This window comes from Drosophila gunungcola, unplaced genomic scaffold (assembly GCF_025200985.1).
Source record: "Drosophila gunungcola strain Sukarami unplaced genomic scaffold, Dgunungcola_SK_2 000162F, whole genome shotgun sequence".
In the NCBI taxonomy this organism is placed as follows: Eukaryota; Metazoa; Arthropoda; class Insecta; order Diptera; family Drosophilidae; genus Drosophila; species Drosophila gunungcola.
This window is the reverse complement of record NW_026453323.1, coordinates 33,695-58,120: the sequence shown is the minus strand read 5'-3', so window position 1 is coordinate 58,120 and position 24,426 is coordinate 33,695. Positions and strand designations below refer to the sequence as shown.

The following is a 24,426-nucleotide window of genomic DNA, read 5'->3' as shown; positions in this document are numbered from 1 at the left end:
AGTTAATGGTACCACCGATATAGAAACTATTTTTACAAGCAAAGCTATTTTTGCTTGAAATGACAAGGCTTTGACTTACAACTTAGATTTCTTTACATTTTTTTTTTTGTTATTAGCTCACAAAAATTCAAAAAGTTTTTGCACCAATTGTTTGCAAATAAATATAAGACATAACAGAAACTATCGATATACAGAAGCGATTGCCATTCATCGTGGCCGTGGATTGGACCGATTGCGGTGCGTGGTCACACTGTTTATGCTTGCATTTGTCTGTGGAAATTTCATTTCACAAAACCGAGATTGTTAAATTAAACAAATTAAAAAGTTTTCGACCGGAATACAATAGCAGCAATATGCTGCAGTTAAATATAATTGTGAGTATCGCCAGTCGCATTTCCGAGTGAACACACACGCCAGTTCGAGCACACCGCACACACATGCACGCACACAGACAAACTCTCACCCACTGCATTGTTTCTGTTCTTACTGTGGCAATTTCTTTTCGCTGGTCTCTTTTTTTTTTTTTGTGTTATACTACATCTACGGTATTTTTCTCTGACTTTTATATACGCTATATAATTCGCGTGTGAAAAAAAAAGTGTGTTTGGTTGTAAGAGCCCTGAAAGCGACAAGAAATGCAGTGGGGAGGAGAGAAGAAGATAGTATTTGTTGTTGTTGTGGCTGCAATAATGAAAATTCGGTGAAACAGGCACATACATGCATACATACGTTTGTTGCTCATTTTCACTTGTTTATTGTGAATTAAGGGAAAATTGACGTAAATAGAGTGTTTTTCATGCAGACGCATACTGAAGTATGTAGGTTTGATGTATTTGTGTATGTAGGGAAAAAGGAGTTTGCTGCAGTCTCCTGTTTTGTTGTTGTGCCAACCTTGACTTACGCATTTCTCTGCTTCTCCCTTTTTTTTTGCTCTCCCTCCGCTCCTTTTCTCTTGTCTCCTTTCTCTCTCCGCCTTGCACCTTTCTGCGCTTGGCGCTCATTTGACATTTTGCTCAAACATGTTGCGTTTGAAATGTAAGTGTGTGTGGGTGTGCTTGTGTGAAAGAAAACAGTGCAAAACAACAATTTAATCGGAAATCCAAGTCGTACACCTAATTTCTATATAACCCAAAACACAACAACAAATGTCTGTTAATGCGCGCGCGCTCTGTTTGATTTGCCTTTTGTTTTTCTTGGTGTTATCGCCATTCTTTGCGCTGTTGCCAGTTGGAAAATACTGTCCAATTGGCTTGGCTCAGCTGACAAGTGCAGTTAGCCAGCCAACCGCCAACCACCTACCCCTCCCCATTCCTTTTAACTGTAAAAAAAAAAGCACGCTAAAGAGAAGTGAATGAGAGAGAAAGCAGAAGAATCAGAATTCTCAATTAAATCTTCGCAGACGCATGTGTTTTGTTTTGTTCATATTAGTTATAACACAATAAATAACCGATTTAAATTAACTTTCAGTATATATAACACGCTGACATAAACGTATAAGCCGCCATTCGATGCCCAACCTATAAACAATCGCGCCCTCTCGCCACAAAACCACCCATTCTACACAAACCACACACTCGACGCACAGCCCCGGAAGAGGAAGAAAAAGGCAGCAGGAGCAGGACGAGGAGTAGTAGGAGGAGCACCACCACCACCAACTCATCGCCCAGTGGTGGCCACCTGCTGCTCCAGAAGCTCCAGGAACAACTGCCGCGATGAAGGTGGACACGGTGAAGCTAAAGAAGGGCTCCTCGGAGCTGACGGCCGAGTGCCGCGAGCTCATCGACGAGCTGACCAAGCGGCGCACCCGGGCCGAACTCCTCGAGTTCCTCGACACCGTCCACGTCTGGATCTACGGGAAGTGCGAGCTGTATCACTGGATCGAGATCCTCGACCGGTTCGACAAAATCCTCGAGGAGGCCTCGCGTCATGTCAACGCCAACGAGTTCGTGCTGCAGTGCGACACCAACTTCCAGGAAACGGTAAGAACAACGGTTAGTTTTCCCGGTTTTCCTCTGAAACGAATTTTCACAAAACTCATTGTTCCAAGATCTCAAATTTCACCGTATCTATTCTAGAACTGGATTAATTATCTTAGGATACTCATCTATTTTCCAGATTTCCAGTTTTCTTATTGCAACATAATTTCACAATTCTTGAAAAGATTATTAAAATATTTTATATTTGACAGGTCACTTCTTCCTTTACCAAATATTTATATTTTAAATTCACATTATTATTTTTTTTTTTAATATTAATTTTGAATTGTACGTAAAGTATTTTTGAAGAAACACGTTTTTTGAATACTTTTTTTTTGTAAAGTCGGAATAAATAGTAAGAGATATGTCACAAATTAAAATTTAAAAAATATTTTTTGACTTATCTTCAACAATTAAATTTGTTTTTGATTTTTAAATACATTTTAAAGATTAATATTTAACTTTAAAAGTTCTGAGCTTGCTGCAAGCAGTCTATTATACACACGATATTGTACTAAGATCTATTATAAAAGTATTTGTATTGCTAAATAGTTGCGAGTAAGTTTTTGTTGCTTCTTAAAATGTTATTTTAATCAAAATCGATCTAATTCTGTTACTGTGAAACACGAAACAAACCATATTTTTTTTTATAACTGAAGATAATCTATAATCATTATTCATTATATTTTATACGTAAATATTAATTTTATCTTCCCCAGGATGTCACACTGCTGCTGCACGTACTTAATTTTACCACACTGCTGATCGAGCACTCGTTCTCGCGTCACTTGTACAATTCCATCGAACACTTGACGGTGCTGCTCTCCTCCCAGAACATGGACATTGTCCTGGCCGTCCTCAATCTGCTCTACATGTTCTCCAAGCGCAGCAACTTCATACCCCGCCTGCCGTTCGAAAAGAAGGAGCTTCTGATCATCAAGCTCTTCAACATAGCAGAGGTGGGTCATCCCGTTGGTTGAGATTTAATTCGTATTTAACACTGAATATTTGTTGTTTTAGCGCTGGGGTGATCCCAACTACGGCCTGTCGCTCAAGGACTGCTGCATTGGCGAGCCAAAGCTGGAATTCCTCTACCAGCTATGCATCGACTATGTGGACGAGCACGGTCACGCCGCCCAGCTGGAAATTCCGGACATGATGGACCTCTGCCACACGGCATCAGCTCCAGAGGTGATCAAGACGATTGCCGGACAGATCTCAAAGCCCAGTGAGGCAATCAAGGTGTGTTTCCAACCCAGCACTTCGTTTTGTATTAAAATATTGCTGAATAGCTGACTGAACCATAGTAAATTATATTTGAAGAGTAGAACTTCCTTTTTCTTAACAAAAAAAAAACTACTACTATCAGTACATTTAAGATATTAAATAAAGTTTTTACAATATTTCGTATAAAATTGCCTAAATTAGTGAATAATTTCTTAGATAAACAACAATCAAAATATTAACAATATAGAAACATAAATTTATAAAAATAATAAATGATATTTGTTAAAATTAAATTGTTAATTTATATTTCAAAATTAAAACTTCCTCTTTCAAACAAAGCTTATAAAAAAATCTAGTACTTTTCTCAATCCATTTAAGATATTAAATATAGTTTTTATAAAAATGCCGAAATTATTAGGCATTGTTTAAATGATGTTTTATAAGATTTAATTACTTATCTTAGCTTTTTAAGACTAAGAGTAACTTAAAACAACAAAAATGATTTTATTGTGGAGTTTCAAAATAACTTATATCCTCCATAGATGCGCATTGCTCACCGGGTGCGCTTGATATCAGGCTTCAATAACTACAAACTGCGTCTCCAGTTCGTCCAGGCGCGCCTTCAGGCCGTCTCCATTCTGATCTACTCCAATGCCCTGCAGGACAACACGGACAAGGTGTTGTACGCCGGCTTCGGCGAGGAGCTGTGCGAGCTCATCGACAAGGAGGACGTGCACCTGGTGGAGATACGGGCGGCAGTGCTGCGCACACTAACCTCGATGCTGCACTTTGACCGCAACCCGAATGTGCCAAGGTAAGCGATTGAATGCGGCCTGCCTGGTGGATCCCCCGATAATTGCTGATTGGCTTCTTTTCATGCTTTCTGTGCAGCAGGGCCGGGTCGCGTCTGATGAAGATCGTCCACTACACAGGTGCCGAGCGGCAGGGCGGCACGTTGCCACTGCTCGTCCGCGACTGCATCGATAATCTGACCACACACGGACTCACCGAGCGCTACCCGCTCATCCTGGCCACCTCGCTCTTCTCGCTGCTGTACCACCTGGCCAGCTACGAGATGGGCGGCTCCGCTCTGGTCAAGAGCGGCATGATGCAGTCGCTGCTGTGCGTCATCAGCTGGCCGGGAGTCGACCTCGAGCACATCACGTTCGTGACGCGGGCAGTGCGAGTAATTGACCTGATCACCAACATAGACATTGCCCGATTCCATCAGAACAATGGACTCAACGTGTTCATCGACCGCCTGGAGAAGGAGATCAAGAGCTGTTGCAAGGCGTTGGCCGATATCGGCATCACGCTGAAAGAGTCCACGCTGCGGGACGACCACAAGCTGGACACCTCGCTGGACCAAGTTGACGAGGATGTGGAAGGTGGGTAGAGGGGGTGCCTTAATTCATATAATTGAAACTTCAAATGTGATACATTAATTATCTCAAACCAAAGCAAATTTTTTTTAATAGTAAATTAGAAAGGCAGCCATTTCAATACCCAGATATAAGCAATGGCTTACACTTTTGTTTACTTAATATGGTAATAATGGGCTGACTACTTGATACCGTTTATCTTATTACGCATTTCCCTGAAATAACTTGAGCATCAAACACTCCAATAGATTTACATGATCGTACTTTTGCATAGTAACCAAGAGACTACCTTTGTTTTATAATGCTTTGCTTATTTTGCTGATTATTTCTCTGATATCTCAAATAGCTTGAGCATTCTCAACAATTCTCAAACGCTTATTGCTGGGGAAAACAAACGAAAACACTGGTAACTAAAGCTTTGATATTCTTTTTCAGATGGAGCTGGAGAGAACGCCTCCGTGGCCAGTGGAAGCGGATCGCCGCGTCGCGAGAACTCTAGTGATGGCGTCAGCGGCGCCGGCAGTAGCGCCTACAGAGCTTACCACGAGCTAAGTGGCGGAGGAGGCGGAGGATCGGGCTCAGGAGCGGGACTCCTGGACATTGGTGGAGCACGCAGCCTGGCAGCCGGCGGCGGAGGAAGTATTGGAGCAGCTGCTGGCGCATCCGGACCGATCATAGGACTATTCAACAGAGATGGAAGCGCCATCCAACTGCCAACCATCATGTATCCCACCAACAGCTACTACGCCCGTCCGCTGGCCGAGCGCAAGGCGGAGCTATCGTCGCAGCTGCCGAGCAGCCTGGCGCCGAAGAAGCCCTCCTGCGTCACCCAGCGGGCGGCCCTGCTCAAATCGATGTTGAACTTCCTGAAGAAGAGCATCCAGGACCATGCCCACTTCAGCAACATGCGCAACATCATGGAGACGAGCCTCACGCAGTCGCTGCGCCACATCATCGCCAATGCGGAGTACTACGGCCCGTCGCTGTTCCTGCTGGCCACCGATGTGGTCACCGTGTACGTCTTCAACGAGCCGTCGCTGCTCTCCTCGCTGCAGGATCTGGGCATCACCAGTGTGATGCTGAAGGCGCTGCTGCAGAAGGATGTGCCGGCGACGCGGGAAGTGCTGGGCTCGCTGCCCAACGTGTTCTCCGCCCTGTGCTTGAACGAGCGCGGACTGTTCGAGTTTCTCTCCTACGATCCGTTCGACAAGGTGCTGAAGGTGCTGCTCTCGCCGGACTACCTGGTGGCCATGCGGCGGCGCCGCTCCTCGGATCCGCTGGGCGACACGGCCACCAATCTGGGCAATGCCATGGACGACCTGATCAAGCATCATCCGTACTTGCGGGCCGTTGCCACCGAGGCTATCGTCCGGCTGCTGAATGAGTTGGTTCGCCTGGGCTCCGATCCCAGCTTCATTTGCTGGCGGGCCAACAAGGAGAGCAGTGGCTCTGGCTCCGGTTCCGGCAGCCATGGCGGTGCCCACGGTCACGTGGCGTCCACACCCTCGCCCATGGTCATGGTGGCCGGCTCAGGCGGATCGGCTTCGGTGCTGCAGGGCGCAGCGGACACGAACGACAGCAGCGGCGATGACGACGACGACGATGACGAGATGAGCTCGGCCTCGCAGCAACAGCAGCAACCGACGACTCCCGGCGGAGCCACCACGCCCAGGACACAAACGGCAGGCGCTGCAGGAGCACCAGCAGCCACATCGCATGCCGCCAAAGTGGTGACGCCACCGGAACGCGAGGCCATACCACTCATCGACTACATCCTGAACGTGATGAAGTTCATCGAGGCGATATTCAGCAACAGTCCGAACGGCGACCACTGCCGCGAGTTTGTGCTGCACGGCGGGCTGAAGCCCATCCTGCAGCTGCTGTCGCTGCCCAACCTGCCGGTGGACTCGCCGGTGTCCACCACCTCGCAGGCGGTGGCCAATGTGTGCAAGGCCATACTCAGCCAGGCGCAGGAGACCAAGGTTCTGGACGTGGCGCTCAAGCAGCTGGCCGACATTGTGGCCCAGCTGAAGCCGCTGATCAAGCACTTCACCTTTCCCGGCGGCAGTGTCCTGCTGGCGGAGCTCGTCTGCTGCCAGCGACTGGAGGATGGCTTCGCCAACGCCGAGTACACGCCCATACTGCACAACATGAGCTTCGTGCACGGGTATGTGGTGATGCTGGTGCATCTCTGCCGCAACTCCTCCAACGACATGCGGGCCATACTGCTCAAGCGCTGGGGCGTGAATCGCGAGACCGGCGTCCAGCTGCTGCAGCAGCTCGTCCAGCTGTACATCTCGCTGGTGTGGGAGAGCACTATCCTGCTGAACCTGTGCTCGGACGAGCCCACCCAGCATCCGGACTTGATCTGGGACGAGATTGCAGCCCAGATGTCGGCGGCGGCGGGCACCGCTGATCCCCTCACCGAGGCGGAGCTCTCGCGGAAGTTGGAGCGCGCGGCCGAGTTCCGGACCAAGTACACGCCCGAGGAGCAGTTCCGCTACATTAAATCCCTGCTGGCGGCCAGCTCGCGGCTGGGCAGAGCGCTGGCCGAGCTGCTGGGCACATTGGTGAAGCTATCGGTGGGATCGCCGCAGACGCGGCAGCGTCGCATCAACGATCTGATCAGTAATATCAACAAAGTTCCTACGCCAGAGGCGCGCGAAATAGCCCGCATCCTCAGCTCGATCCTGGTGAACGGCTTTAGTCACGAGAGCATCCTGCCCAAGCCGGTGCCGAAGCTGAAGCTGACCTTCCTCATCTGCTCGGTGGGCTTCACCGGTCCCATGCTGTTCGACGACAAGCGCAGCGCCTTCCACCTGATGATTTCGCAGTTCTGCGCGGAGAACGGCCTGAAGGCCTTCTTCGAGATGTTCTATTGGGCTCTGTCGCTGGACAACGTGTCGCAGAAGTTCGACTTCGACCAGTGGGCCTCGATGGAGGACCTGATGCAGGCGCACGAGGACGACAAGCGCGACTGTCCGGAGGGCACGGGCGAGTTCCTCGACGCCTGGCTGCAGCTGCTCGAGAAGATGGTGAATCCGCGCGCCATGCTAGAATCGCCCTACACGATGAGTCCGCGCCTCAACTACCTGCCCGATTCGGTGCCGTTCGAGCCGGTCTTCTACCTAATCCACATCCACCAGCTGGCCATGCAGGCACTGCGCCGCATCTGGGCCCGACGCCCCATCCCGAACTACGGGCCCAGCATGTTCGAGACCATGATCCTCATACTCAAGCATTTGATCAAGTCGCACCAGACGCTGCTGGATCGCTACCACACGCGCATGAAGGAGATCAAGTTCGAGAACCTGTACATCCGCAGCACGGACGACGGCCTTAATGCCGATCACATCAAGACGCTCACGGACATGGGCTTCATGCACTACCACGTGATCGAGGCACTGCGCACCAATGCCTCGCTGGAGGAGGCCACCGACTATCTGCTGAACAATCCGGAAGCCAGTGCCCTGTCCACAACGACGCCGGCTGGTGGCCCATCGGGGGCATCGGCTGCTCCGCCGCCGCCGCTACCGCCATCGGCCTCCACCATGGACATTGACATGGATCTGCCCGCCGACGGTGGGGAGTCGACGCAAAGCAAGTCCTCCGCTTCGGCCAGTTCCAGCTATGACTACAAGCACCTGAAGCTGATGCCCTCGCTGATCTTTGACCGCTTCTGCGACGAGGCCATCTCGCGGGCCTTCGAGTTCATGGAGGCCATACCGGACACGGTGACCAGTGCCGCCGACTTGATAGCCGTTCTCTACCGACGCCACAATCACCTGAACAAGCAGGTCTTCGTCACGAACTTTGTGCGCAACATCATCCAGTGGGTGGATTTCACCCTGCAGCTCTTCGAGCCGGGCGCGGCCAAGTCGTCCACCGGATCGAAGGCCTCCCGCTTGGAGGAGTGCCTGACCGGGATGACGGCCACCCGTCTGTTTGTCCGCCTCAAGACCTCCACGCTGCTGCTCGAGGAGAACTACAGTGATCTGCACCGGCCGCTGGTGGAGGCCATCACCGCCCAGGATGCCATGGTGTCGCTGGTCAAGCTGCTCGACTGCATGAGCCAGTGGATGCTGGAGCAGTCGTCCAGTGAGCAGCAGCAGCAGCAGCGTGCGACAGTGCCGCGCTGGGTGCAGAATCTGGTGGACCTGATCGATGCCATCGACAGCATTAGCCACATACTGCAGCGCAAGGCCAACATGCGGGCGGTGAGCAGCGATGTGTGGCGCTGGTACGACGCCTCCACGGGCAAATGGAATGCTTACTCGGAGGCCAACAACGAGCTCATCCGGAATGCCTATGCGGCCGGCGAGCGCTGGCTGCACATCAACATTGGGCGGCAGCGCTGCACCGTGAGCCTCAACTGCATGACGCAGGTGAGCGAGGCGTCCGGCACACATCGCCCCGTCTGTCCGGCCCTCAAGCTGAGCGAGGCCATCACCTCGCTGAACAACCCGATGGCCCTGCTCAAGGTGGAGCATGTGCTGAATCGCGTGGTGCGCACTTCGCCCGACGGCACCGGCACCGTGCATTCCGATGAGTTGATTTCGCTGCGCCAGCTGATCAACTTCACCGATGCTGGCACACAACAGGCACAGCAGCAGCAGCAGGCACAGCAGCCGCTGCAGCCGGAGAGCTCCAACAATGACGAGGGAGGAGGAGGAGGAGCAGCAGCAGCAGCAGCCGCAGCCAGCAGTGAGGATCCAGGAGCCAGTGGCGGATCCCCGCCAGCCGCCGCCATGACCACGCGCAGCAAGTCGCGGCAGAAGAGTGCGGCCGCTGCAGCCGCCGCCAAGGTGAAGTCCAACAGCCAGCCAGGTGGCTCCGGCTCGCCGCCCATACCCAAGCGCACCCAGAAGATCATCCTTAACGAGGAGCAGGTGGGCCTGAGCAAGTTCGACTGCGGCCGCATCATTGGCAGCATTGTGGACCTGCTGCAGCCTTCCCACTTGATGCTCAACGAGACGAAGCTGTCGCTGCTGCGACTGTGTGCGCGATTGACGCGCAACTACGACAATGCCCAGGTGTTCATCCGACGCGGTGGCGTCCGCATGCTGCTGCATCTGCAGCAGGCCTGCAGCTTCATGGGCTTCCCCACCTACGCCAACATCATTCTGCGCCACGTCCTGGAGGCACCGCCCGTCCTCCAGGAGGCCATGGAGCGGGTGCTGGGCATGCGTGCCGCCGGCATCGTGCCCGTCAGCCATCGCGATCTCATCTACGTGCTCACCCAGGTCTCGTCGGCGGTGTCGCGCAATCCGCAGATCTTCGTGGCCGCCGCCAAGGAGATGTTGCGTGGCGAGTACTTGCTGAACACGACCAGCACCACGCTGGCCGATGATGCCCGCGTCATGGTCAAGTCCAAGTTTGGCCAACAGCCCACGGCGGCGGCTGGCGGGGCCACGCCCCATTCCCAGACCACCACGCCCGCGGCGGGGTCAGCGGCCAGCAAGGAGGACCTGCTCAAGGACGATCCGCAGGTGCAGTCGTCGGTGGCCGTGCTCAAGGATCTGCTGCACGGACTGGTGCAGCCGTGCTGGCACTACGGCGGCACCGGCTCCTCGGATCGCGGACAGGGCGCTGCCGAGCTGCTGCAGCCGGATCAGCCACCAGGAACGGCCCAGGGATGCCACGACGATGAGGTGAGTCTTAGCACTTAGTACTTAAGAGTATTATTTTAATATACAGATGCGGTCAAAAAATTAGTATAGTTGTAGCTTAGGAAAATGGCAATCGCACACAGTTTGACAAAAAACCTTTGTAACATTAGTCTATAATAATAATAATAATAATAATAATAATAATAATAATAATAGTTTTTCAACTTATGAAAATTGCAATTTTGGAAACAACTTCTGAACAACTTTTTTGCATTTTCGTAAAGCTAATACTAATAGTTTTTTAGTTAATGAAAATTGCAATCGAACATATTTTTGAAACAACTTCTGAACAATTTTTTTGTATTTTCGCATTTAACATAGATATACCAGTTTTTTTAAAAAAATAATTGATACAAGAATAACATAATATATACAGCTTTATTAAAAATAATTATATTATAAAAATGTGGCAATCGAACTAAGTTAGGTAAAAATCACTAAAGTATGGGACATTAATGCGCATCAAAACGCAATATATGGGGTTTCCAAAGCTATCTCTTTACTAAATACTATTTTATTAGTTATATTTCCGCTTCCAGGAGACGCCCGCACCCGTGACCAGCAAGAAGCAATCCTCGGGCGCAGCAGGCGGAGGCGGAGGAGCTGCTGGCCAAGCGCAGCCGACGGAGAAGTTCGAGCCGTGCTGCTGCACGTGGCACATCCCGACCAGCGGGCACACCCACGCCAAGCCGACCATCTCGCGGGCCACGCTGCTGAAGCTGCTGGCGGACTCGACCCGGGCCTACCAGTCGCTGGTCCCGCGCGTCCTGCTGTCCCACGTTTACACGCCGGCGGACAGTCCCCTGATCTCGGCACCGCAGCAGACGTTCCTGGGCGTGCTGCTCGACCGCTTCCTGCCCATCACGCAGCGGCACCATGTCCCCGAGGTGAGCACCATGACCCGGGTGCTGGTCTGCTCGCTGTCGGACTGCTACCAGCAGCCCGGCGTGCAGGTGCACGTGGCCGAGGAGCTGCACGCGGCGGTGGCCAGGGCGCTGGCCCAGCCCGACTCCGCCGAGAAGCACACGCGGCTGCAGGTGCTGATGAGCCTGTTCCCCAACCTCATCGAGTCGCCGATGCTGTACGACAAGGTGCACATGCACCGCAACAACATGTACCGCGTGCTGTTGCGCCAGGGCGTGATGACCTACCTGACCAAGGTGGCCCAGTACAAGGATCTGTCCAACCACAACACGCTCAGCACGCTGGCGGCCATTCTGCGTCCCATGGAGATCCTGTTGCGCTTCAGTGTGTCCACCACAACGCTCGGCTCGAAGCGCATCCTCTTTGGCGGCGTGGGCGCCGGCGGAGGAGGAGCCAATGGCGCTGGCAATGGCAGCGGTGTTGCCGGCGGAGGCAGCGGCACCGGACCCGGGTCGGGCAACACCTACGGCACCATCATCAACCGGCGCCTGTATCCCCGCTTGGCCGCACGCACCGCCGTCAGTGCCGCTGTGGAGCGCTCCAATTCGATGGGCGGCGAGCACGTGCTGCGCGACATCATCCGCAATGTGCTGTCCGATCGGCGGCACGCCTTCGAGTTCATCTTCAACTCGGACGAGATGGCCGTGGACTCGGAGGACTCGACGGCCCCCGGAGGCGGAGTGGGTGGATTGGGTGGTTCTGGAGCGGTCGTTCTCGGAAGCGGCGCAGGAGGAGTCTTGTCGGGATCGGGATCCGGATCGGGAGCAGGTGGCGGCACCGGAGCAGCCGTTATCGACGTGGTCGAGGAACGGAGCAATGGCGGCGACACCAACGATCCGCCCGCCACGGTCAGCTCGGGCTCGTCGGCAGCTGGCCAATCCTCGGCCAGCGGCGGAGGACCGGTGCGACCAGTGCTCAACTTCGACCAGCTGTGGGACGACTTCCTGCAGAGCGAGGGTCTGCGCCTGGCCTCGCGCAGTGGCGCTGGTGCCGGATCGGGCAGTGGAGCCGCCGGCAGCGGCTCAACTGGAGCCCAGAACGGCAGCATTGCCTCGGCCAGTTCCGCCAACTCGGGAAACAATTCCGCTGGCGGAGATCCCCGCCTGCGCACCCTCAATCCCGACGTGGATGTGGGCGGTGCTAGTGGAAACGGCGGCAGCGTGGGCGGCGGCAGCGGCGGATCCAACGCAGGCGTCGTCAATGACAATGGAATCGGAGGCGGCGGGGGCAGTGATGGCGCATCCACCTCCTCGGACACTGGAGCTCGGGGTGGCGCCCGCGACATGAACCCCTCGCTGCTGGGCGAGGTGAGCACCTCCGACTCGGACTCGGACGCCTCCACGGAGAACGACGAGCGGAACGAGGAGGACGAGGACGAGGATGACGACGCCCCCGACGAGGATGTGGACGAGCACAGCGAGACGGACGTGGACGAGGAGCGACCGCGCCAGTTTATCGAGGTCTTCGATCACATCTACGAGCCGGAATCCTCGGAGACGGCCTCCAACGATGCGGACGTGGACAACGACGACGACGATGACGAGGATGAGGACGATGTGGACGACGACGACGATGACGACGAGGACAACGACGACGAGGATCGCGAGGAGAGGGAGAGCGTCATGGATGCGGAGCTGGACCACCAGATTGACATAGCCATTGCCCTCGTCTCGTCCAACAATCGTCCGCGACGCAGTGCAGCGGTGAATGCCTCTGGCGATAACCAGATCGCCAATCGCCCCAATCCCGATGTGGACGAGGTGGACGACGAGGAGGACGACGACGTGGACGACGGTGATCCCGACAACGATCCCGATGTGGATCCCATTGGAGGACCCTCGGCCGCCCAGGCGGAGGCCTATCTGTACGAGCGACTGGGCAGCGGTCTGATGCCCACCCCGCCGGTGGGCTTCCGCGTCCGCATGAACAGCTCCATTGCCCAGCCGCTGGACATCGATGTGAACGGTGGCAGCGGCAGCAGCGCGGGCATCTCTGGATCGACTGCGGGCGGTGCCAGCGGCAGAGGTTCGTCCACGGGCGGCACTACGGCCAGCATCGGAGCCATTGCCTCCGCCGCCCTGCGTCCCTCGTCCGGCTCCTGGATGGCCCCGGACTTCAACTTCATTGGCGTGTCCGGCGGCGGAGCCAGTGGAGGTGGTGCCTCCGGCAGCGGTGCATCGGCTGGCAATGCCAATGGGGGCGAGGTGAACGCCTTCCTCACGCCCTCCATGTCGCAGCTGGAGCGGACTGGCGGCGGTGGTGCCGCTGGCGGTGGTGGCCAGAATATGAGCAATCTCCTGGACGAGCAGCCATCGGTGACAGGCGGCGGCGGCGTCGGTGGCGGAGTATCTGCCTCTGGAGGCGGCGGCGGAGTCACCGCCGGCGGTGCCAGCGGTAACGCCACAGGACAGCATCCGAACGCCACGCTCTGCACGAACGGCGTGCGCCGGCGGTTGCTCTATCTGGACCAGCAGTACTGTGTGTGCATGCCCACGCATCAGAATCCCACGGAGGAGACTCAGATGGAGACCTTCACCCAGGATGGTGAGTACTTTAGGGCTTCTCCCGCGTAAGCATTGTTAGGCAGGTACAATTTTGTGGTACCTAATACATTGCTTTGGTACCTTACTTCGGTAAAGATTTGTATCTATCTTGATACAAAGCTATGTTTGGTATTAAGATATTGAAATGTTTTTACTTATTTTTGTTTTTAAATTAGTTGAATGTCACTAGATTCAATTTGATGTATTTATTTATTTATATAAAGCTAACTTATAGTAAAAACTAAAAACTAACTGAAATGAAGAGCATTAGGGACTAGGGCCTTCCGTTGGTTAATTAGCTTAAGAGAACAATTTGAGCAATTTAAATTACAAATTACAATTTAAATTAAATACGTATGAGATTTGTTTTTGTAAGGAAAGAAATAATTTTGTTATATGTTGTAGGGTTTGCTAAAATGGTAACAGGGTAACTAAATTCAATTTAATTGAGTATGCTAATGACCTTGCCATCCCATTACAGCTCTTCACTGGTGGCTGGAGGAGGCCACGCTTCTTGACATGGAAAGCCAGACTGATGCCTGCCTGTATGCCGCCCACTTCCTGCTGCCGCATCTCATCAAGGAGCTGAAGACGGCGCACCAGCAGCGCAAGCAGGAGGAAGCCGCCCGTCAGACGACGACGGCCAGCACAACAGCAGCGGCACCGCCTGGAGCGACTACGTCCGCCAACTCAACGGCGGTGGCCACAGCGGCGCCCACAGCAACAGCCTCGATTGCCTCCAGTCTGCTGGCCAATGCGGCAGCGGGAGGCAGCGGTGTGGTGGTGCCACCGGTGGCCGCCTCTGCCACGGGAGGCACCCGACGCAGCTCGATTCCCGTGCTGATCCCCTCAAGCTTTGGTGCCACCAGCAGTTTGACCAGTGCATCTGGCGAGACTGCGGCCACAACTGGCGCAACCACTAGCCCGTACATACCCACAACCAGTGAGTAGTGGAAGAAACTATGAAGTGTATAGATGGCAGACTAATGATCCTTTCTTGCAGCGCCCCTAAGCGGCAGTGGTGGATCCCTGGAGACGACGCAGACGACCACGACTCGTGCGCCCCGCCAACGCGGCGGATTGCGCCAGCACAGTCAGCTGCCCTTCAACATCTACGCCGAGATAGACCTGACCAACGAGCAAGATAGCCAGGGTGCCACCTCCACCAACAACTCGGCAGCAGCAGCTCCAGCCGATGGAGCAGACCCGCAGTCACAGTCTCAGCAGAACTCCTCCTCGTCCTCTTCGGCACCGCCATCGGCATCGTCGTCGGCACCGCAGGTGGCAGTGCTCCATCATCAGCGACATCCGCCAGTGCCACTCCTGCCGTCCAGCGGAAGACCATCGCGTCCCCACTCGCGACTGGATGAGGCGGAGCTGCTACTCTTGCAGGTAGATTACTTACTTAATTATGTACCTACAGACTGTAGACTAACACCACGGATAGGGATATAGTATTTGGCATACATTATTGAGTTCGAATCTTAACGTTAATACGGCTACTTCAAAGGTTTACAATCAGTTCTATCATTCCAAACCTAGCCTTTTGTGTAATACTGATTTAAATTTATACGCGTATATTTTATTTATTAACCTATAGTATATGCTTAAGGGTATTTGCGTTCTTTAAAGTAGCTTTTTATTGGAGATTAATATATTGTGTGAGTACTTGATTCAAAACCACTTCCATTTTTCCTTCCAGTTGGCCGATCGCCAGGCTGCACGCAGTCGCTTGCAAGTGTCCAGCGGACACACGAACTCCTCGCGCACCTCGGGATCGGCGCTGATCAATGCCCGGCCCAATCGCGACCTACCCGCCCGTCTGCAGCGTCTTGTCCAGGCCCACAGCTCCATTTCCGGCCGTAGCAGTGCCGCCTCCGCCGGATCCACGCCAGCACCCACGCTGGTTTCCATGCCGACGCCCATTTCCAGTGCAAATCTGGAGCAGCTAAATGTCAGCGCACCGGATGTTGCGGGCTTTGCCCTGCCGCCTTCTCTGGAGGTGGATGTGGACGTGCTGCCCGGCATTCTGGACATGCCGCCGCAGCTGTCGCCACCGCTGCCGCCACATCCCGGTGACACGGAGCCGGTGGTCCTTACCGAGGACGATTTCTGGCCCGGCACTGTGTTCCCAACGGTGTTCCCCACAGAGTCACCTGCTACAGCGGCACCAGCAGCAGGAAACACAGAGGCTGCCAACGAGTCAAACCCACAAGCGGGTCCAATCGCTGAAAGCAGCCGCGAAGCTGGTCCGCCAATTCCACAGGCTCCGGCCGCAACTGAGCCAACGCCAGTGGAGTCTGGTGGGGCAGGAGCTGCCTCGGCCAGTACACAGACCCCGGCATCAGCAGAAGATGCTGCCACAGCATCTGGTGGAGGTGGTGGAGCAGTAGCAGCAGCAGCTGGCGCAACAGCCACCATAACCGACATGAGTCCCGAGGTGCGTGCCGCTCTCGGCGATCTGGAGGTGCCCGAGGGCGTGGATCCCTCTTTCCTGGCCGCCCTGCCCAGCGATATGCGCGAGGAAGTCATCCAGGAGCACCTGCGCATGCAGCGCATCCGCCAGCGGGCGCAGCAGAATGCCATTCAAATAGCCCACGACTCGCTGGTCGAGGTCAATCCGGAGTTCCTGGCCGCTCTGCCTCTGAACATCCAGTCGGAGGTGCTCATGCAGCAGCGCATCGAGCAGCAGCGCCAGGCAGCACAGACCGCCAATCCGGAGGATCCCGTGGACACGGCCGCCTTCTTCCAGAACCTGCCCGAGAATTTGCGCCAAGCGGTACGTGTTGTGTGTTGGCGAATTTCATGCGAATGTGCAATCTAAATGTTTATAATCCCTGTGTATGTAGATACTCACCGACATGGAGGAGTCGCAGATAGCCAGTTTGCCGCCCGAGTTGGCTGCCGAGGCGCAGTTCCTGCGTCGCGACTGGGAATCGCGCAATGGCGCCCGCATGGACGCTCATCCGCCCAGCAATGCTTTATGTAAGTATTTCGGTTATAGTACTGCTGCATGAGTGGAGTCAGAGGGCCCTCTGCCTAACAATTTAAAAAGTGGGTTCATGTCGGTAATATTTTTGACTCGAATGGCCAAGCCCATGGCCAGTTAACATGATCAGCTTGGTCTGATCCAAAACATGCGACTCATGACTCTTATGGCTCATAGATCAGCTGTACAAAATAGTATTTTTATATTTTTATATATAATTTTATACATTATTTTAATGTTAATGTGTAGAATATATATATAGAGTCCGATATTCTCTCTGGCTTCTTCGATTTAAAAGATATTTAAATTCAATTTTTACTTTTGATATTAATAAAAAAAATGAAATTTGTATTTTTTGTTTATTTTTTTTGTGTGCTTTAAATTGTATAATCTCTTAAAAATGAGACAAACAAGGGAAATTGTGACCCCAATCATGCAGGGCTCTAAGATACACCTATTTGGAAACCCACTGATTTGTGTCTCTTTTTTTTAACAGCCCGTTTCCAGACCACGCTGCAAAGCCTGGACGAGGCGCGCTGGCACAGCTCCATTTGGTACGATGCCAGTGGCAATGCCCAGCCGCAGCATCACCAGCACCACCAGCACACCACGATCGTGCACCACCACGCGCACGCACATCACGCCCCCACCATGGGCAAGCCACTGGCGCTCCTGATGATGGAGGACGAGAACATTCTGCTCGATCCGGACTCGCTGGCCACCCTGCTGCTCTTCCTGTTCGTCGAGGACCAGAAGGTGAACAGCATGCGGCTGCATCGCGTCATCCGCAACCTGTGCCACCACGAACCGACGCGCGACTGGATCATCAGCGCCCTGATCAGCATCGTGCAGAAGACGAACGAGGACAATGCCAACTTTGGGGCTGGCCAGGCGGGCGGCAAGCCGGAGTGGCTGAAGCTGCGCGTGGACGCGGCCTTCGGGTACAAGAGCAACATCTTCCTGATCAATCGGCTGTACGAGGGTAGTGCCCGGAGCATCAGCATCAATCCGCAGGCGGCGCAGATGATAGTGCGCAACTGTCTGGATCTGCTGTTCGTGCTGGCCAAGCACTATCCGTCCAGCTTTGTTCCCTACAATCGCGAGGTGAAGGCCCGCCGCCTCTTGAGTGCAGTCTTTGGCATGCCCTCGCCCACGGCTGGCGGCGCAGGAGCACCGGGAGTTGGAGGAGCGGGAGGAGCGGCTGGCGGAGCAGTGGCAGGACGCCTGGCGGCCGATGATGTACCGCCGGGTGGCACGCTGGACTTCCGTTCACGTTTCTGCCGCTACCAGGTGGCCAATCGGCTTCGTGGCATACTGGACGATCACCCAGCACCAGCGCCAGCACCGCCGAAGCCCTCAACGCCTCTGGATGAGGCGCCCTCCACGTCGAAGGCGGCGGCAGCCAAGGCAGCGGCCAGCGCCAAGGTGTCCGCTCCTGGCAGCATGGCCCAGCACTCGGTGCCGTACCAGACGAATGCCAAGAACTTCTGGGACGTGGTGCTGAACATCGACCGGCAGACGCAGGTGCGCCTGGCCCATGTGGACCAGTTTCCGCTCACCTCGCAGCCAGCGTGGGAGTGGCAGTCCAACACGGCCGACTTCCTCTCGTTCAGCGAATCGCCCTTTGGCCAGCTGCTCGAGATGCTGCCCTACAAGGTGATCTGCCGGTCGCCCCATCTCACGGACATGCTGGTCAAGCTGCTGGCCTCGCTCAGCACCGAGCTGCCCAAGGAGGAGGAGCAGTTGCCGCTCAGCGATCAAATGCCCGCCCTCATACCCATACCAGGAGCAGGAGCAGGAACGACGGCATCTGCATCTGCCTCGGCATCTGCCTCGGCGGAAAGCTCGCAGGCCAGTGCCAGCGAGATTGGTGACGGAAACACGGCCAACAGTGAGGAGCAGGCCGCTCCGGCCAGCGGTAACCCGGCATCCGGCGATGGAAATGCCAGCACGGTGAAGCGCACCCAGCTGCCCACCCTGAGTGTGGCCCTGCCGGTGGCACCGTCGAAGCCACGCCGCAAGATCTACGCCAAGAACTTTTCGCAGCTGCAGCTGGTCATCGAGGTGCTGACGCACCAGTGCGGCACCACCGAGGGCCTGGACAATGTGGCCAAGCTGATTGTCAACCTGACGCAGTGCTCGCAGGCATCGAACGCGATTTTCATCCAATACTTGACCGCCGCCATTCTGGGCCTGGCCGAGGAGGTGCGTCAGGCCATCCAGATGCTGCTCAACGAGATTCGCATGTACAACATACACCACGGTGTGACCGGCAGCATCTCGCAGTCTGCCTCCACTTCTGGAGCGGCTGCAGCGGCGGCTGCAGCGGCAGTAGCCGGAGTAGTACCGACTGTGTCGGGAGCCAGTCTGCTGCCCAACTTGGCCGTCCACGAGGGCATCATGCAGGATCGCTTCACCGCGGAGCATGTGATCATCTCGGCGCCGAAAAATGCCAAACCCACGTGCGAGCTGCAGCTGCCGTCGATGAAGAAGCTCATGTCCAACTCCTCCGCCCAGCCGTACTTCCTGCGCACCCTGAAGATCTTCATGCAGGTGCGTGATATGTACGAGGCGCAGAACGGTTTGCCCGGCGGAGGCGGTGGCGGTGGTGGACTGGCCAGCGGTGCTGCTGGCGACAACGACGACGACAACGACAACGACATCATCGACATTGTGGGCGATGGCGGGGCCTCGGGTGGCAGCAGTTCGGACATGGTTCCCGGATCGGCCAGCACCATATCGCCTCCGCCGCCCATGGAAACCAATCAAACGGCGATGCACGACGACGACGATGATGCAGATGGCGATGGTGACGAGGACGAGGATGATGACGATGATGAGGACGAGGCAAGAGCCTCCCCGGGAGTCGGCCACGCGGCAGCTGCGACCGCTGGCGGTGGCAAGTCCAACAAGCCCACACTCAGTCAGATCCTCTGCCTGGACGTGCTGTGGTACACGCTCAGCGAGTGTCTGGTGGCGCTGGAGGAGTCCAAGGACGAGTTCGCCGTCCTGGTGCTGCAGCCCACCGTGGAGGCCTTCTTCCTCATCCACGCCTCGCATCGCGGGGCCGCCAAGAAGTCGGCTCGCAATTCCCTGGCCGGAGTTGTGGGCTCCGCACTGCGAGCAGCCGGCGGATTTGGTGCCCCATCAGCGTCGTCTGCGGCCCAGGAGCACAGTCCGTCGATGGACGATACGAGCAGCGCCAACACCCTCAGTTCGGCCAGTTTCGAAGGTGAGTTTAAGGCATATTTCAGAAGCTATACTGGGGCAACCCATGAGAAATTGAGCGATTTTTTTACAAAAAGGGTTTATTTTTTGGGTGAACAAAATGATTGTTTTTATAATTTTTAATCAAGCATCATATTTGTATAGTAATATATTGAAGAATGCTTATTAGATGTTAATTTGAAGATGATCGGTCAATTAATCGTTGAGTTATGTTGTCAGCAATTTTAAAAATAGATTTTCGTTGAAAACAGGTTTAAAATTTAATTTCAAAACCACTTTCATAGGACATTTTTGAAAGTATAAATAATTTAATTAATTAATTATTATTAAATCAAATTCACATTGCAAAATTGATCTTTACCAGATGAGCCGCGGATGCAGGATGCCTCCACAAACACGCCGCTGGCGGCTAGCAGCTCTGCCGGCACAGCGCTGAGCGCTCACGAGGCGCAGCTGAGGCAGGACCGCCAGAAGTTCCTCCAGTTCGCCGAGAAGCACCGCACCGTGCTCAACCAGATCCTGCGCCAGTCGCCCACTCACCTGTCGGATGGTCCCTTTGCCGTGCTGGTGGACCACACGCGCATCCTGGACTTTGACGTCAAGCGCAAGTACTTCCAGACGGAGCTGGAGCGCCTGGACGAGGGCATCCGGCGCGAGGAGCACACGGTCAGTGTGCGTCGCGTGACCGTCTTCGAGGACTCGTTCCGCGTCCTGTACCGCCTGGGACCGGAGGAGTGGAAGAACCGCTTCTACATCGTCTTCGAGGGTGAGTTTTGTTGCCCCAAACGAACCGAATTTGATGTATGATGTATAATGCCTACATTTTCCCCTATTCACAGATGAGGAGGGCCAGGATGCTGGCGGCCTGTTGCGCGAATGGTATGTGATCATCTCGCGCGAGATCTTCAATCCGATGTATGCCTTGTTCTGCGTGTCGCCGGGCGATCGCGTCACCTACATGATCAATCCCTCCAGCCATGCCAATCCGAATCACTTAAGCTACTTTAAGTTCGTCGGCCGCGTAATAGGTAAGGTTTGGACTATTGTACTTTGTATCAGCTTTTGAATGCCCCGTTCGTTATTTCCCACTCGAAAAAAACAGCCAAGGCTGTGCACGACAACAAGCTGCTGGAGTGCTACTTCACCCGATCCTTCTACAAGCACATCCTGGGCAAGCAGGTGAAGCACACGGACATGGAGTCGCAGGACTACGAGTTCTACAAGGGCCTCGACTATCTCATGAAGAACGACATCTCCACACTGGGCTACGAGCTGACCTTCTCCACCGAGGTGCAGGAGTTCGGTGTCACCCAGATCCGTGATCTCAAGCCAAACGGACGCGACACCGCCGTCACCGAGGAGAACAAGTTCGAGTATGTGCAGCTGGTGTGCCAGCTAAAGATGAGCGGCTCCATCCGACAGCAGTAAGTATAGAGTACTATATATTCTTGATTGACCATGTCATGGATTTTAATGCACACACTCTCTCTCTTTCTCTATCCAGATTGGACGCATTCCTCGAGGGCTTCTACGACATTATTCCAAAGCATTTAATTTCGATATTCAACGAACAGGAACTGGAGCTTCTCATATCCGGCCTGCCGGATATTGACATTGAAGATCTAAAGGCGAACACCGAGTACCACAAGTACACCTCCAAATCGGCCCAGGTAGGATATTGGCCATCCCGCTCTTAACCATGTATATACCATGAATATACCATCCCATTTTATTCATCAGATTCAATGGTTCTGGCGTGCATTGCGCAGCTTTGACCAAGCGGACCGGGCCAAGTTCCTGCAGTTCGTCACTGGAACCTCGAAGGTGCCGCTGCAGGGCTTCGGCTCCCTGGAGGGCATGAACGGGATTCAGAAGTTCCAAATCCACCGGGACGATCGATCCACCGATCGATTGCCCTGTGCACATACCTGGTGAGTATCTAAGGGGGCTTAAATTGAAACTCATGCAAATACAAAATCATTTTTATTTTATTTATTATAAAGAATTGTATAGTTTACAAAACTAAAGCAACGAGGCCTTCGACTAGTGTTGTTTTAAAGATAATTACAAAATATTATGTGGATTACTTATTGTGTAAACGACTTTTTGGGTTTTAAATAGAAATTTAAATTTTTAATTTAATTTTAATTTTAGAAATTTTATCAGTGGATGTAATTTTTTTTTTGTATTGATTTGTTTTTTGATCTATAATCAAACAATTTCAATTCTCGATTGCAGCTTTAACCAACTGGATCTGCCCATGTACAAGTCTTACGACAAACTGCGGAGCTGCCTGCTAAAGGCCATACATGAGTGCTCCGAGGGCTTCGGCTTCGCCTAAACAAGAACCTCAGTGGCCAACCGAGGAGCAAGCAAAGTAACCAGAACCAGCACCAGAACCAGCAACAATGGACGCAACACTATTCCTAATACGCCACGCCACACGTGCAACACGACGAGAAATGCATAATTGATTTGAACAGAACAGAACAGCCACTGCAAATGTGCGATAGCGGCAACAGAAACTGCATACATACACAGTACATATAGTTATATAGTATATATAAAAATGTTGAATTAATTATTAATTTTTCGCGCCTATATATATACAATATATATTTTCTTAAATTTTCAAAAGAAACGGAAAAAATCTAAGGAAACCTAAAAAAAAACAAAAAAAAAAAGCAACCCTAAAATAACTGATACAAAAGCTGAACAAGCATATTTGATTTAAATTTATCTGCGTAACTCATTCTATTATAATTTTTTTTGAAATCAATCCCTGTCGTTTTGCACATTTTCATTAAAAAAAGGATTTATATAAATGATAACACAAATTTTTATTTACATAAACACGAAACCGAATAGCAAAGGATTAAACGTAGTATATAGAACGCAAATGCACATAAACACACAGATTATACACTTTGGTTTCTTGTTTACTTAAGTGTATTTACCGAAGATAAACGGGGGAAGTAACGGAAAATATTTAAATGGATTAAAGTATTTTGATATAAGAAATAAGTCCTTATGTTATGCATTTTAAGTTTACCTTTGAAATAATGAGCCGCAGATGTAACTTAAAGAATGTGGAATAAAGTAAGAGTAAGCTCATTTATCATAATACATTTTCAGAAGTCACTTCTTCGCATGGTCATGACTGAACAATTTGTCTGGAGAGCAGGGTACTGAAAAACACTTCAAAAATCGGGAAGTAATGATCAAAAGTTAACAAGTCATACATCGTTGGATTCGTCGGAAAAAATAATAACGTAACCCCCTATTAAGAGTGCATAAAATTGGTCTCATATTAAATTTTTCTTTGTTAGGACTTTGTTTTTTGACAAGTCTCCAAAACCCCCAAAAAAACATACAAAAGTAGTTTTTCTGTCAAAACGAAGATAAGTAATGCTCAAAAGAGGGAATGTCATACATCGCTGAATTCGTCATTTAATTTCCAATCAAATGGCATTCACAGTTAAAAAATGTTCAGATTTTCAAATTTTTGAAAAAAATGATGACCCCCACCCTTACTAAAAATGCAAAAATTGGTCACAAAATTAATTTCTTCAAAAAATCGATTTTTAAAAATCTGTTTTTGCACCAAAACAAAAATTATTTTTTTAAACCGATTATGGATGGATACTATAGGTCGCCAGCTGTACAAAACAGTCAGACGTATATGGCTATACGTCTAATTTTGGTCAAGTTACAGCAAAAACACTCTTTAGGATTTTGTTTATTAACAAGTCTTCAAAATCCCAAAAAAAAAAAACCTAAAAAATCAGTTTTTCTATCAAAACGCTGAGAAGTAATAGTCCAATGACGGAATGTCATACATTGCTGAATTCGTAATTTAATTTCCAATCCAATGGCATTCACAGTTAAAAAATTTTCAGATTTTCAAATTTTTGAAAAAAATGATGACCCCACCCTTACTAAAAATGCAAAAATTGGTCACAAAATTAATTTTTTCAAAAAATCGATTTTTAAAAATCTGTTTTTGCACCAAAACAAAATTAATTTTTTTAAACCGATTATGGATGGATACTATAGGTCGCCAGCTGTACAAAACAGTCACTCTTATGGCTATACGTCTAGTTTTGGTCAAGTTACAGCAAAAACACCTTTTAGGATTTTGTTTTTTAACAAGTCTTCAAAATCCAAAAAAAAAAACCTAAAAAAATCAGTTTTTCTATCAAAACGCTGAGAAGTAATAGTCAAATGATGGAATGTCATACATCGCTGAATTCGTCTTTTAATTTCGAATCAAATGGCATTCACAGTTAAATAATTTTCAGATTTTCAAATTTTTGAAAAAAATGACGACCCCGACCCTTACTAAAAATGCAAAAATTGGCCATAAAATTAATTTCTTCAAAAATCGATTTTTAAAAATCTGTTGTTGCACCAAAACAAAATTTATTATTTTAAACCGATTATGGATGGATACTATAGGTCGCCAGCTGCACAAAACAGTCACTCTTA

The 24,426-nt window shown here is 51.9% G+C and overlaps 1 protein-coding gene across 5 annotated transcripts; it reads left to right on the top strand.

Moving 5' to 3' along the window:
• Positions 1-119: 119 nt before the first annotated feature.
• Positions 120-23,079, top strand: LOC128265829 (E3 ubiquitin-protein ligase HUWE1). 5 transcript variants are annotated; one of them, XM_053002043.1, is made up of 19 exons: positions 120-374; positions 1,468-1,991; positions 2,696-2,935; positions 2,997-3,218; positions 3,746-4,017; positions 4,098-4,591; positions 5,021-10,236; positions 10,776-13,722; positions 14,203-14,664; positions 14,725-15,113; positions 15,424-16,500; positions 16,571-16,706; positions 17,207-19,942; positions 20,303-20,704; positions 20,778-20,966; positions 21,041-21,362; positions 21,443-21,608; positions 21,679-21,869; positions 22,177-23,079. In XM_053002043.1, exons 2-19 carry the CDS (start codon positions 1,713-1,715, stop codon positions 22,277-22,279), a joined length of 15,843 nt encoding a protein of 5,280 aa, XP_052858003.1. In that variant the 5' UTR covers positions 120-374; positions 1,468-1,712; the 3' UTR covers positions 22,280-23,079. The 5 variants fall into 5 exon arrangements, with proteins under 5 accessions (XP_052858003.1, XP_052858005.1, XP_052858002.1 ...); XM_053002045.1 differs by having other exon boundaries at positions 4,095-4,591; positions 10,794-13,722; XM_053002042.1 differs by having other exon boundaries at positions 4,095-4,591.
• Positions 23,080-24,426: the final 1,347 nt, after the last annotated feature.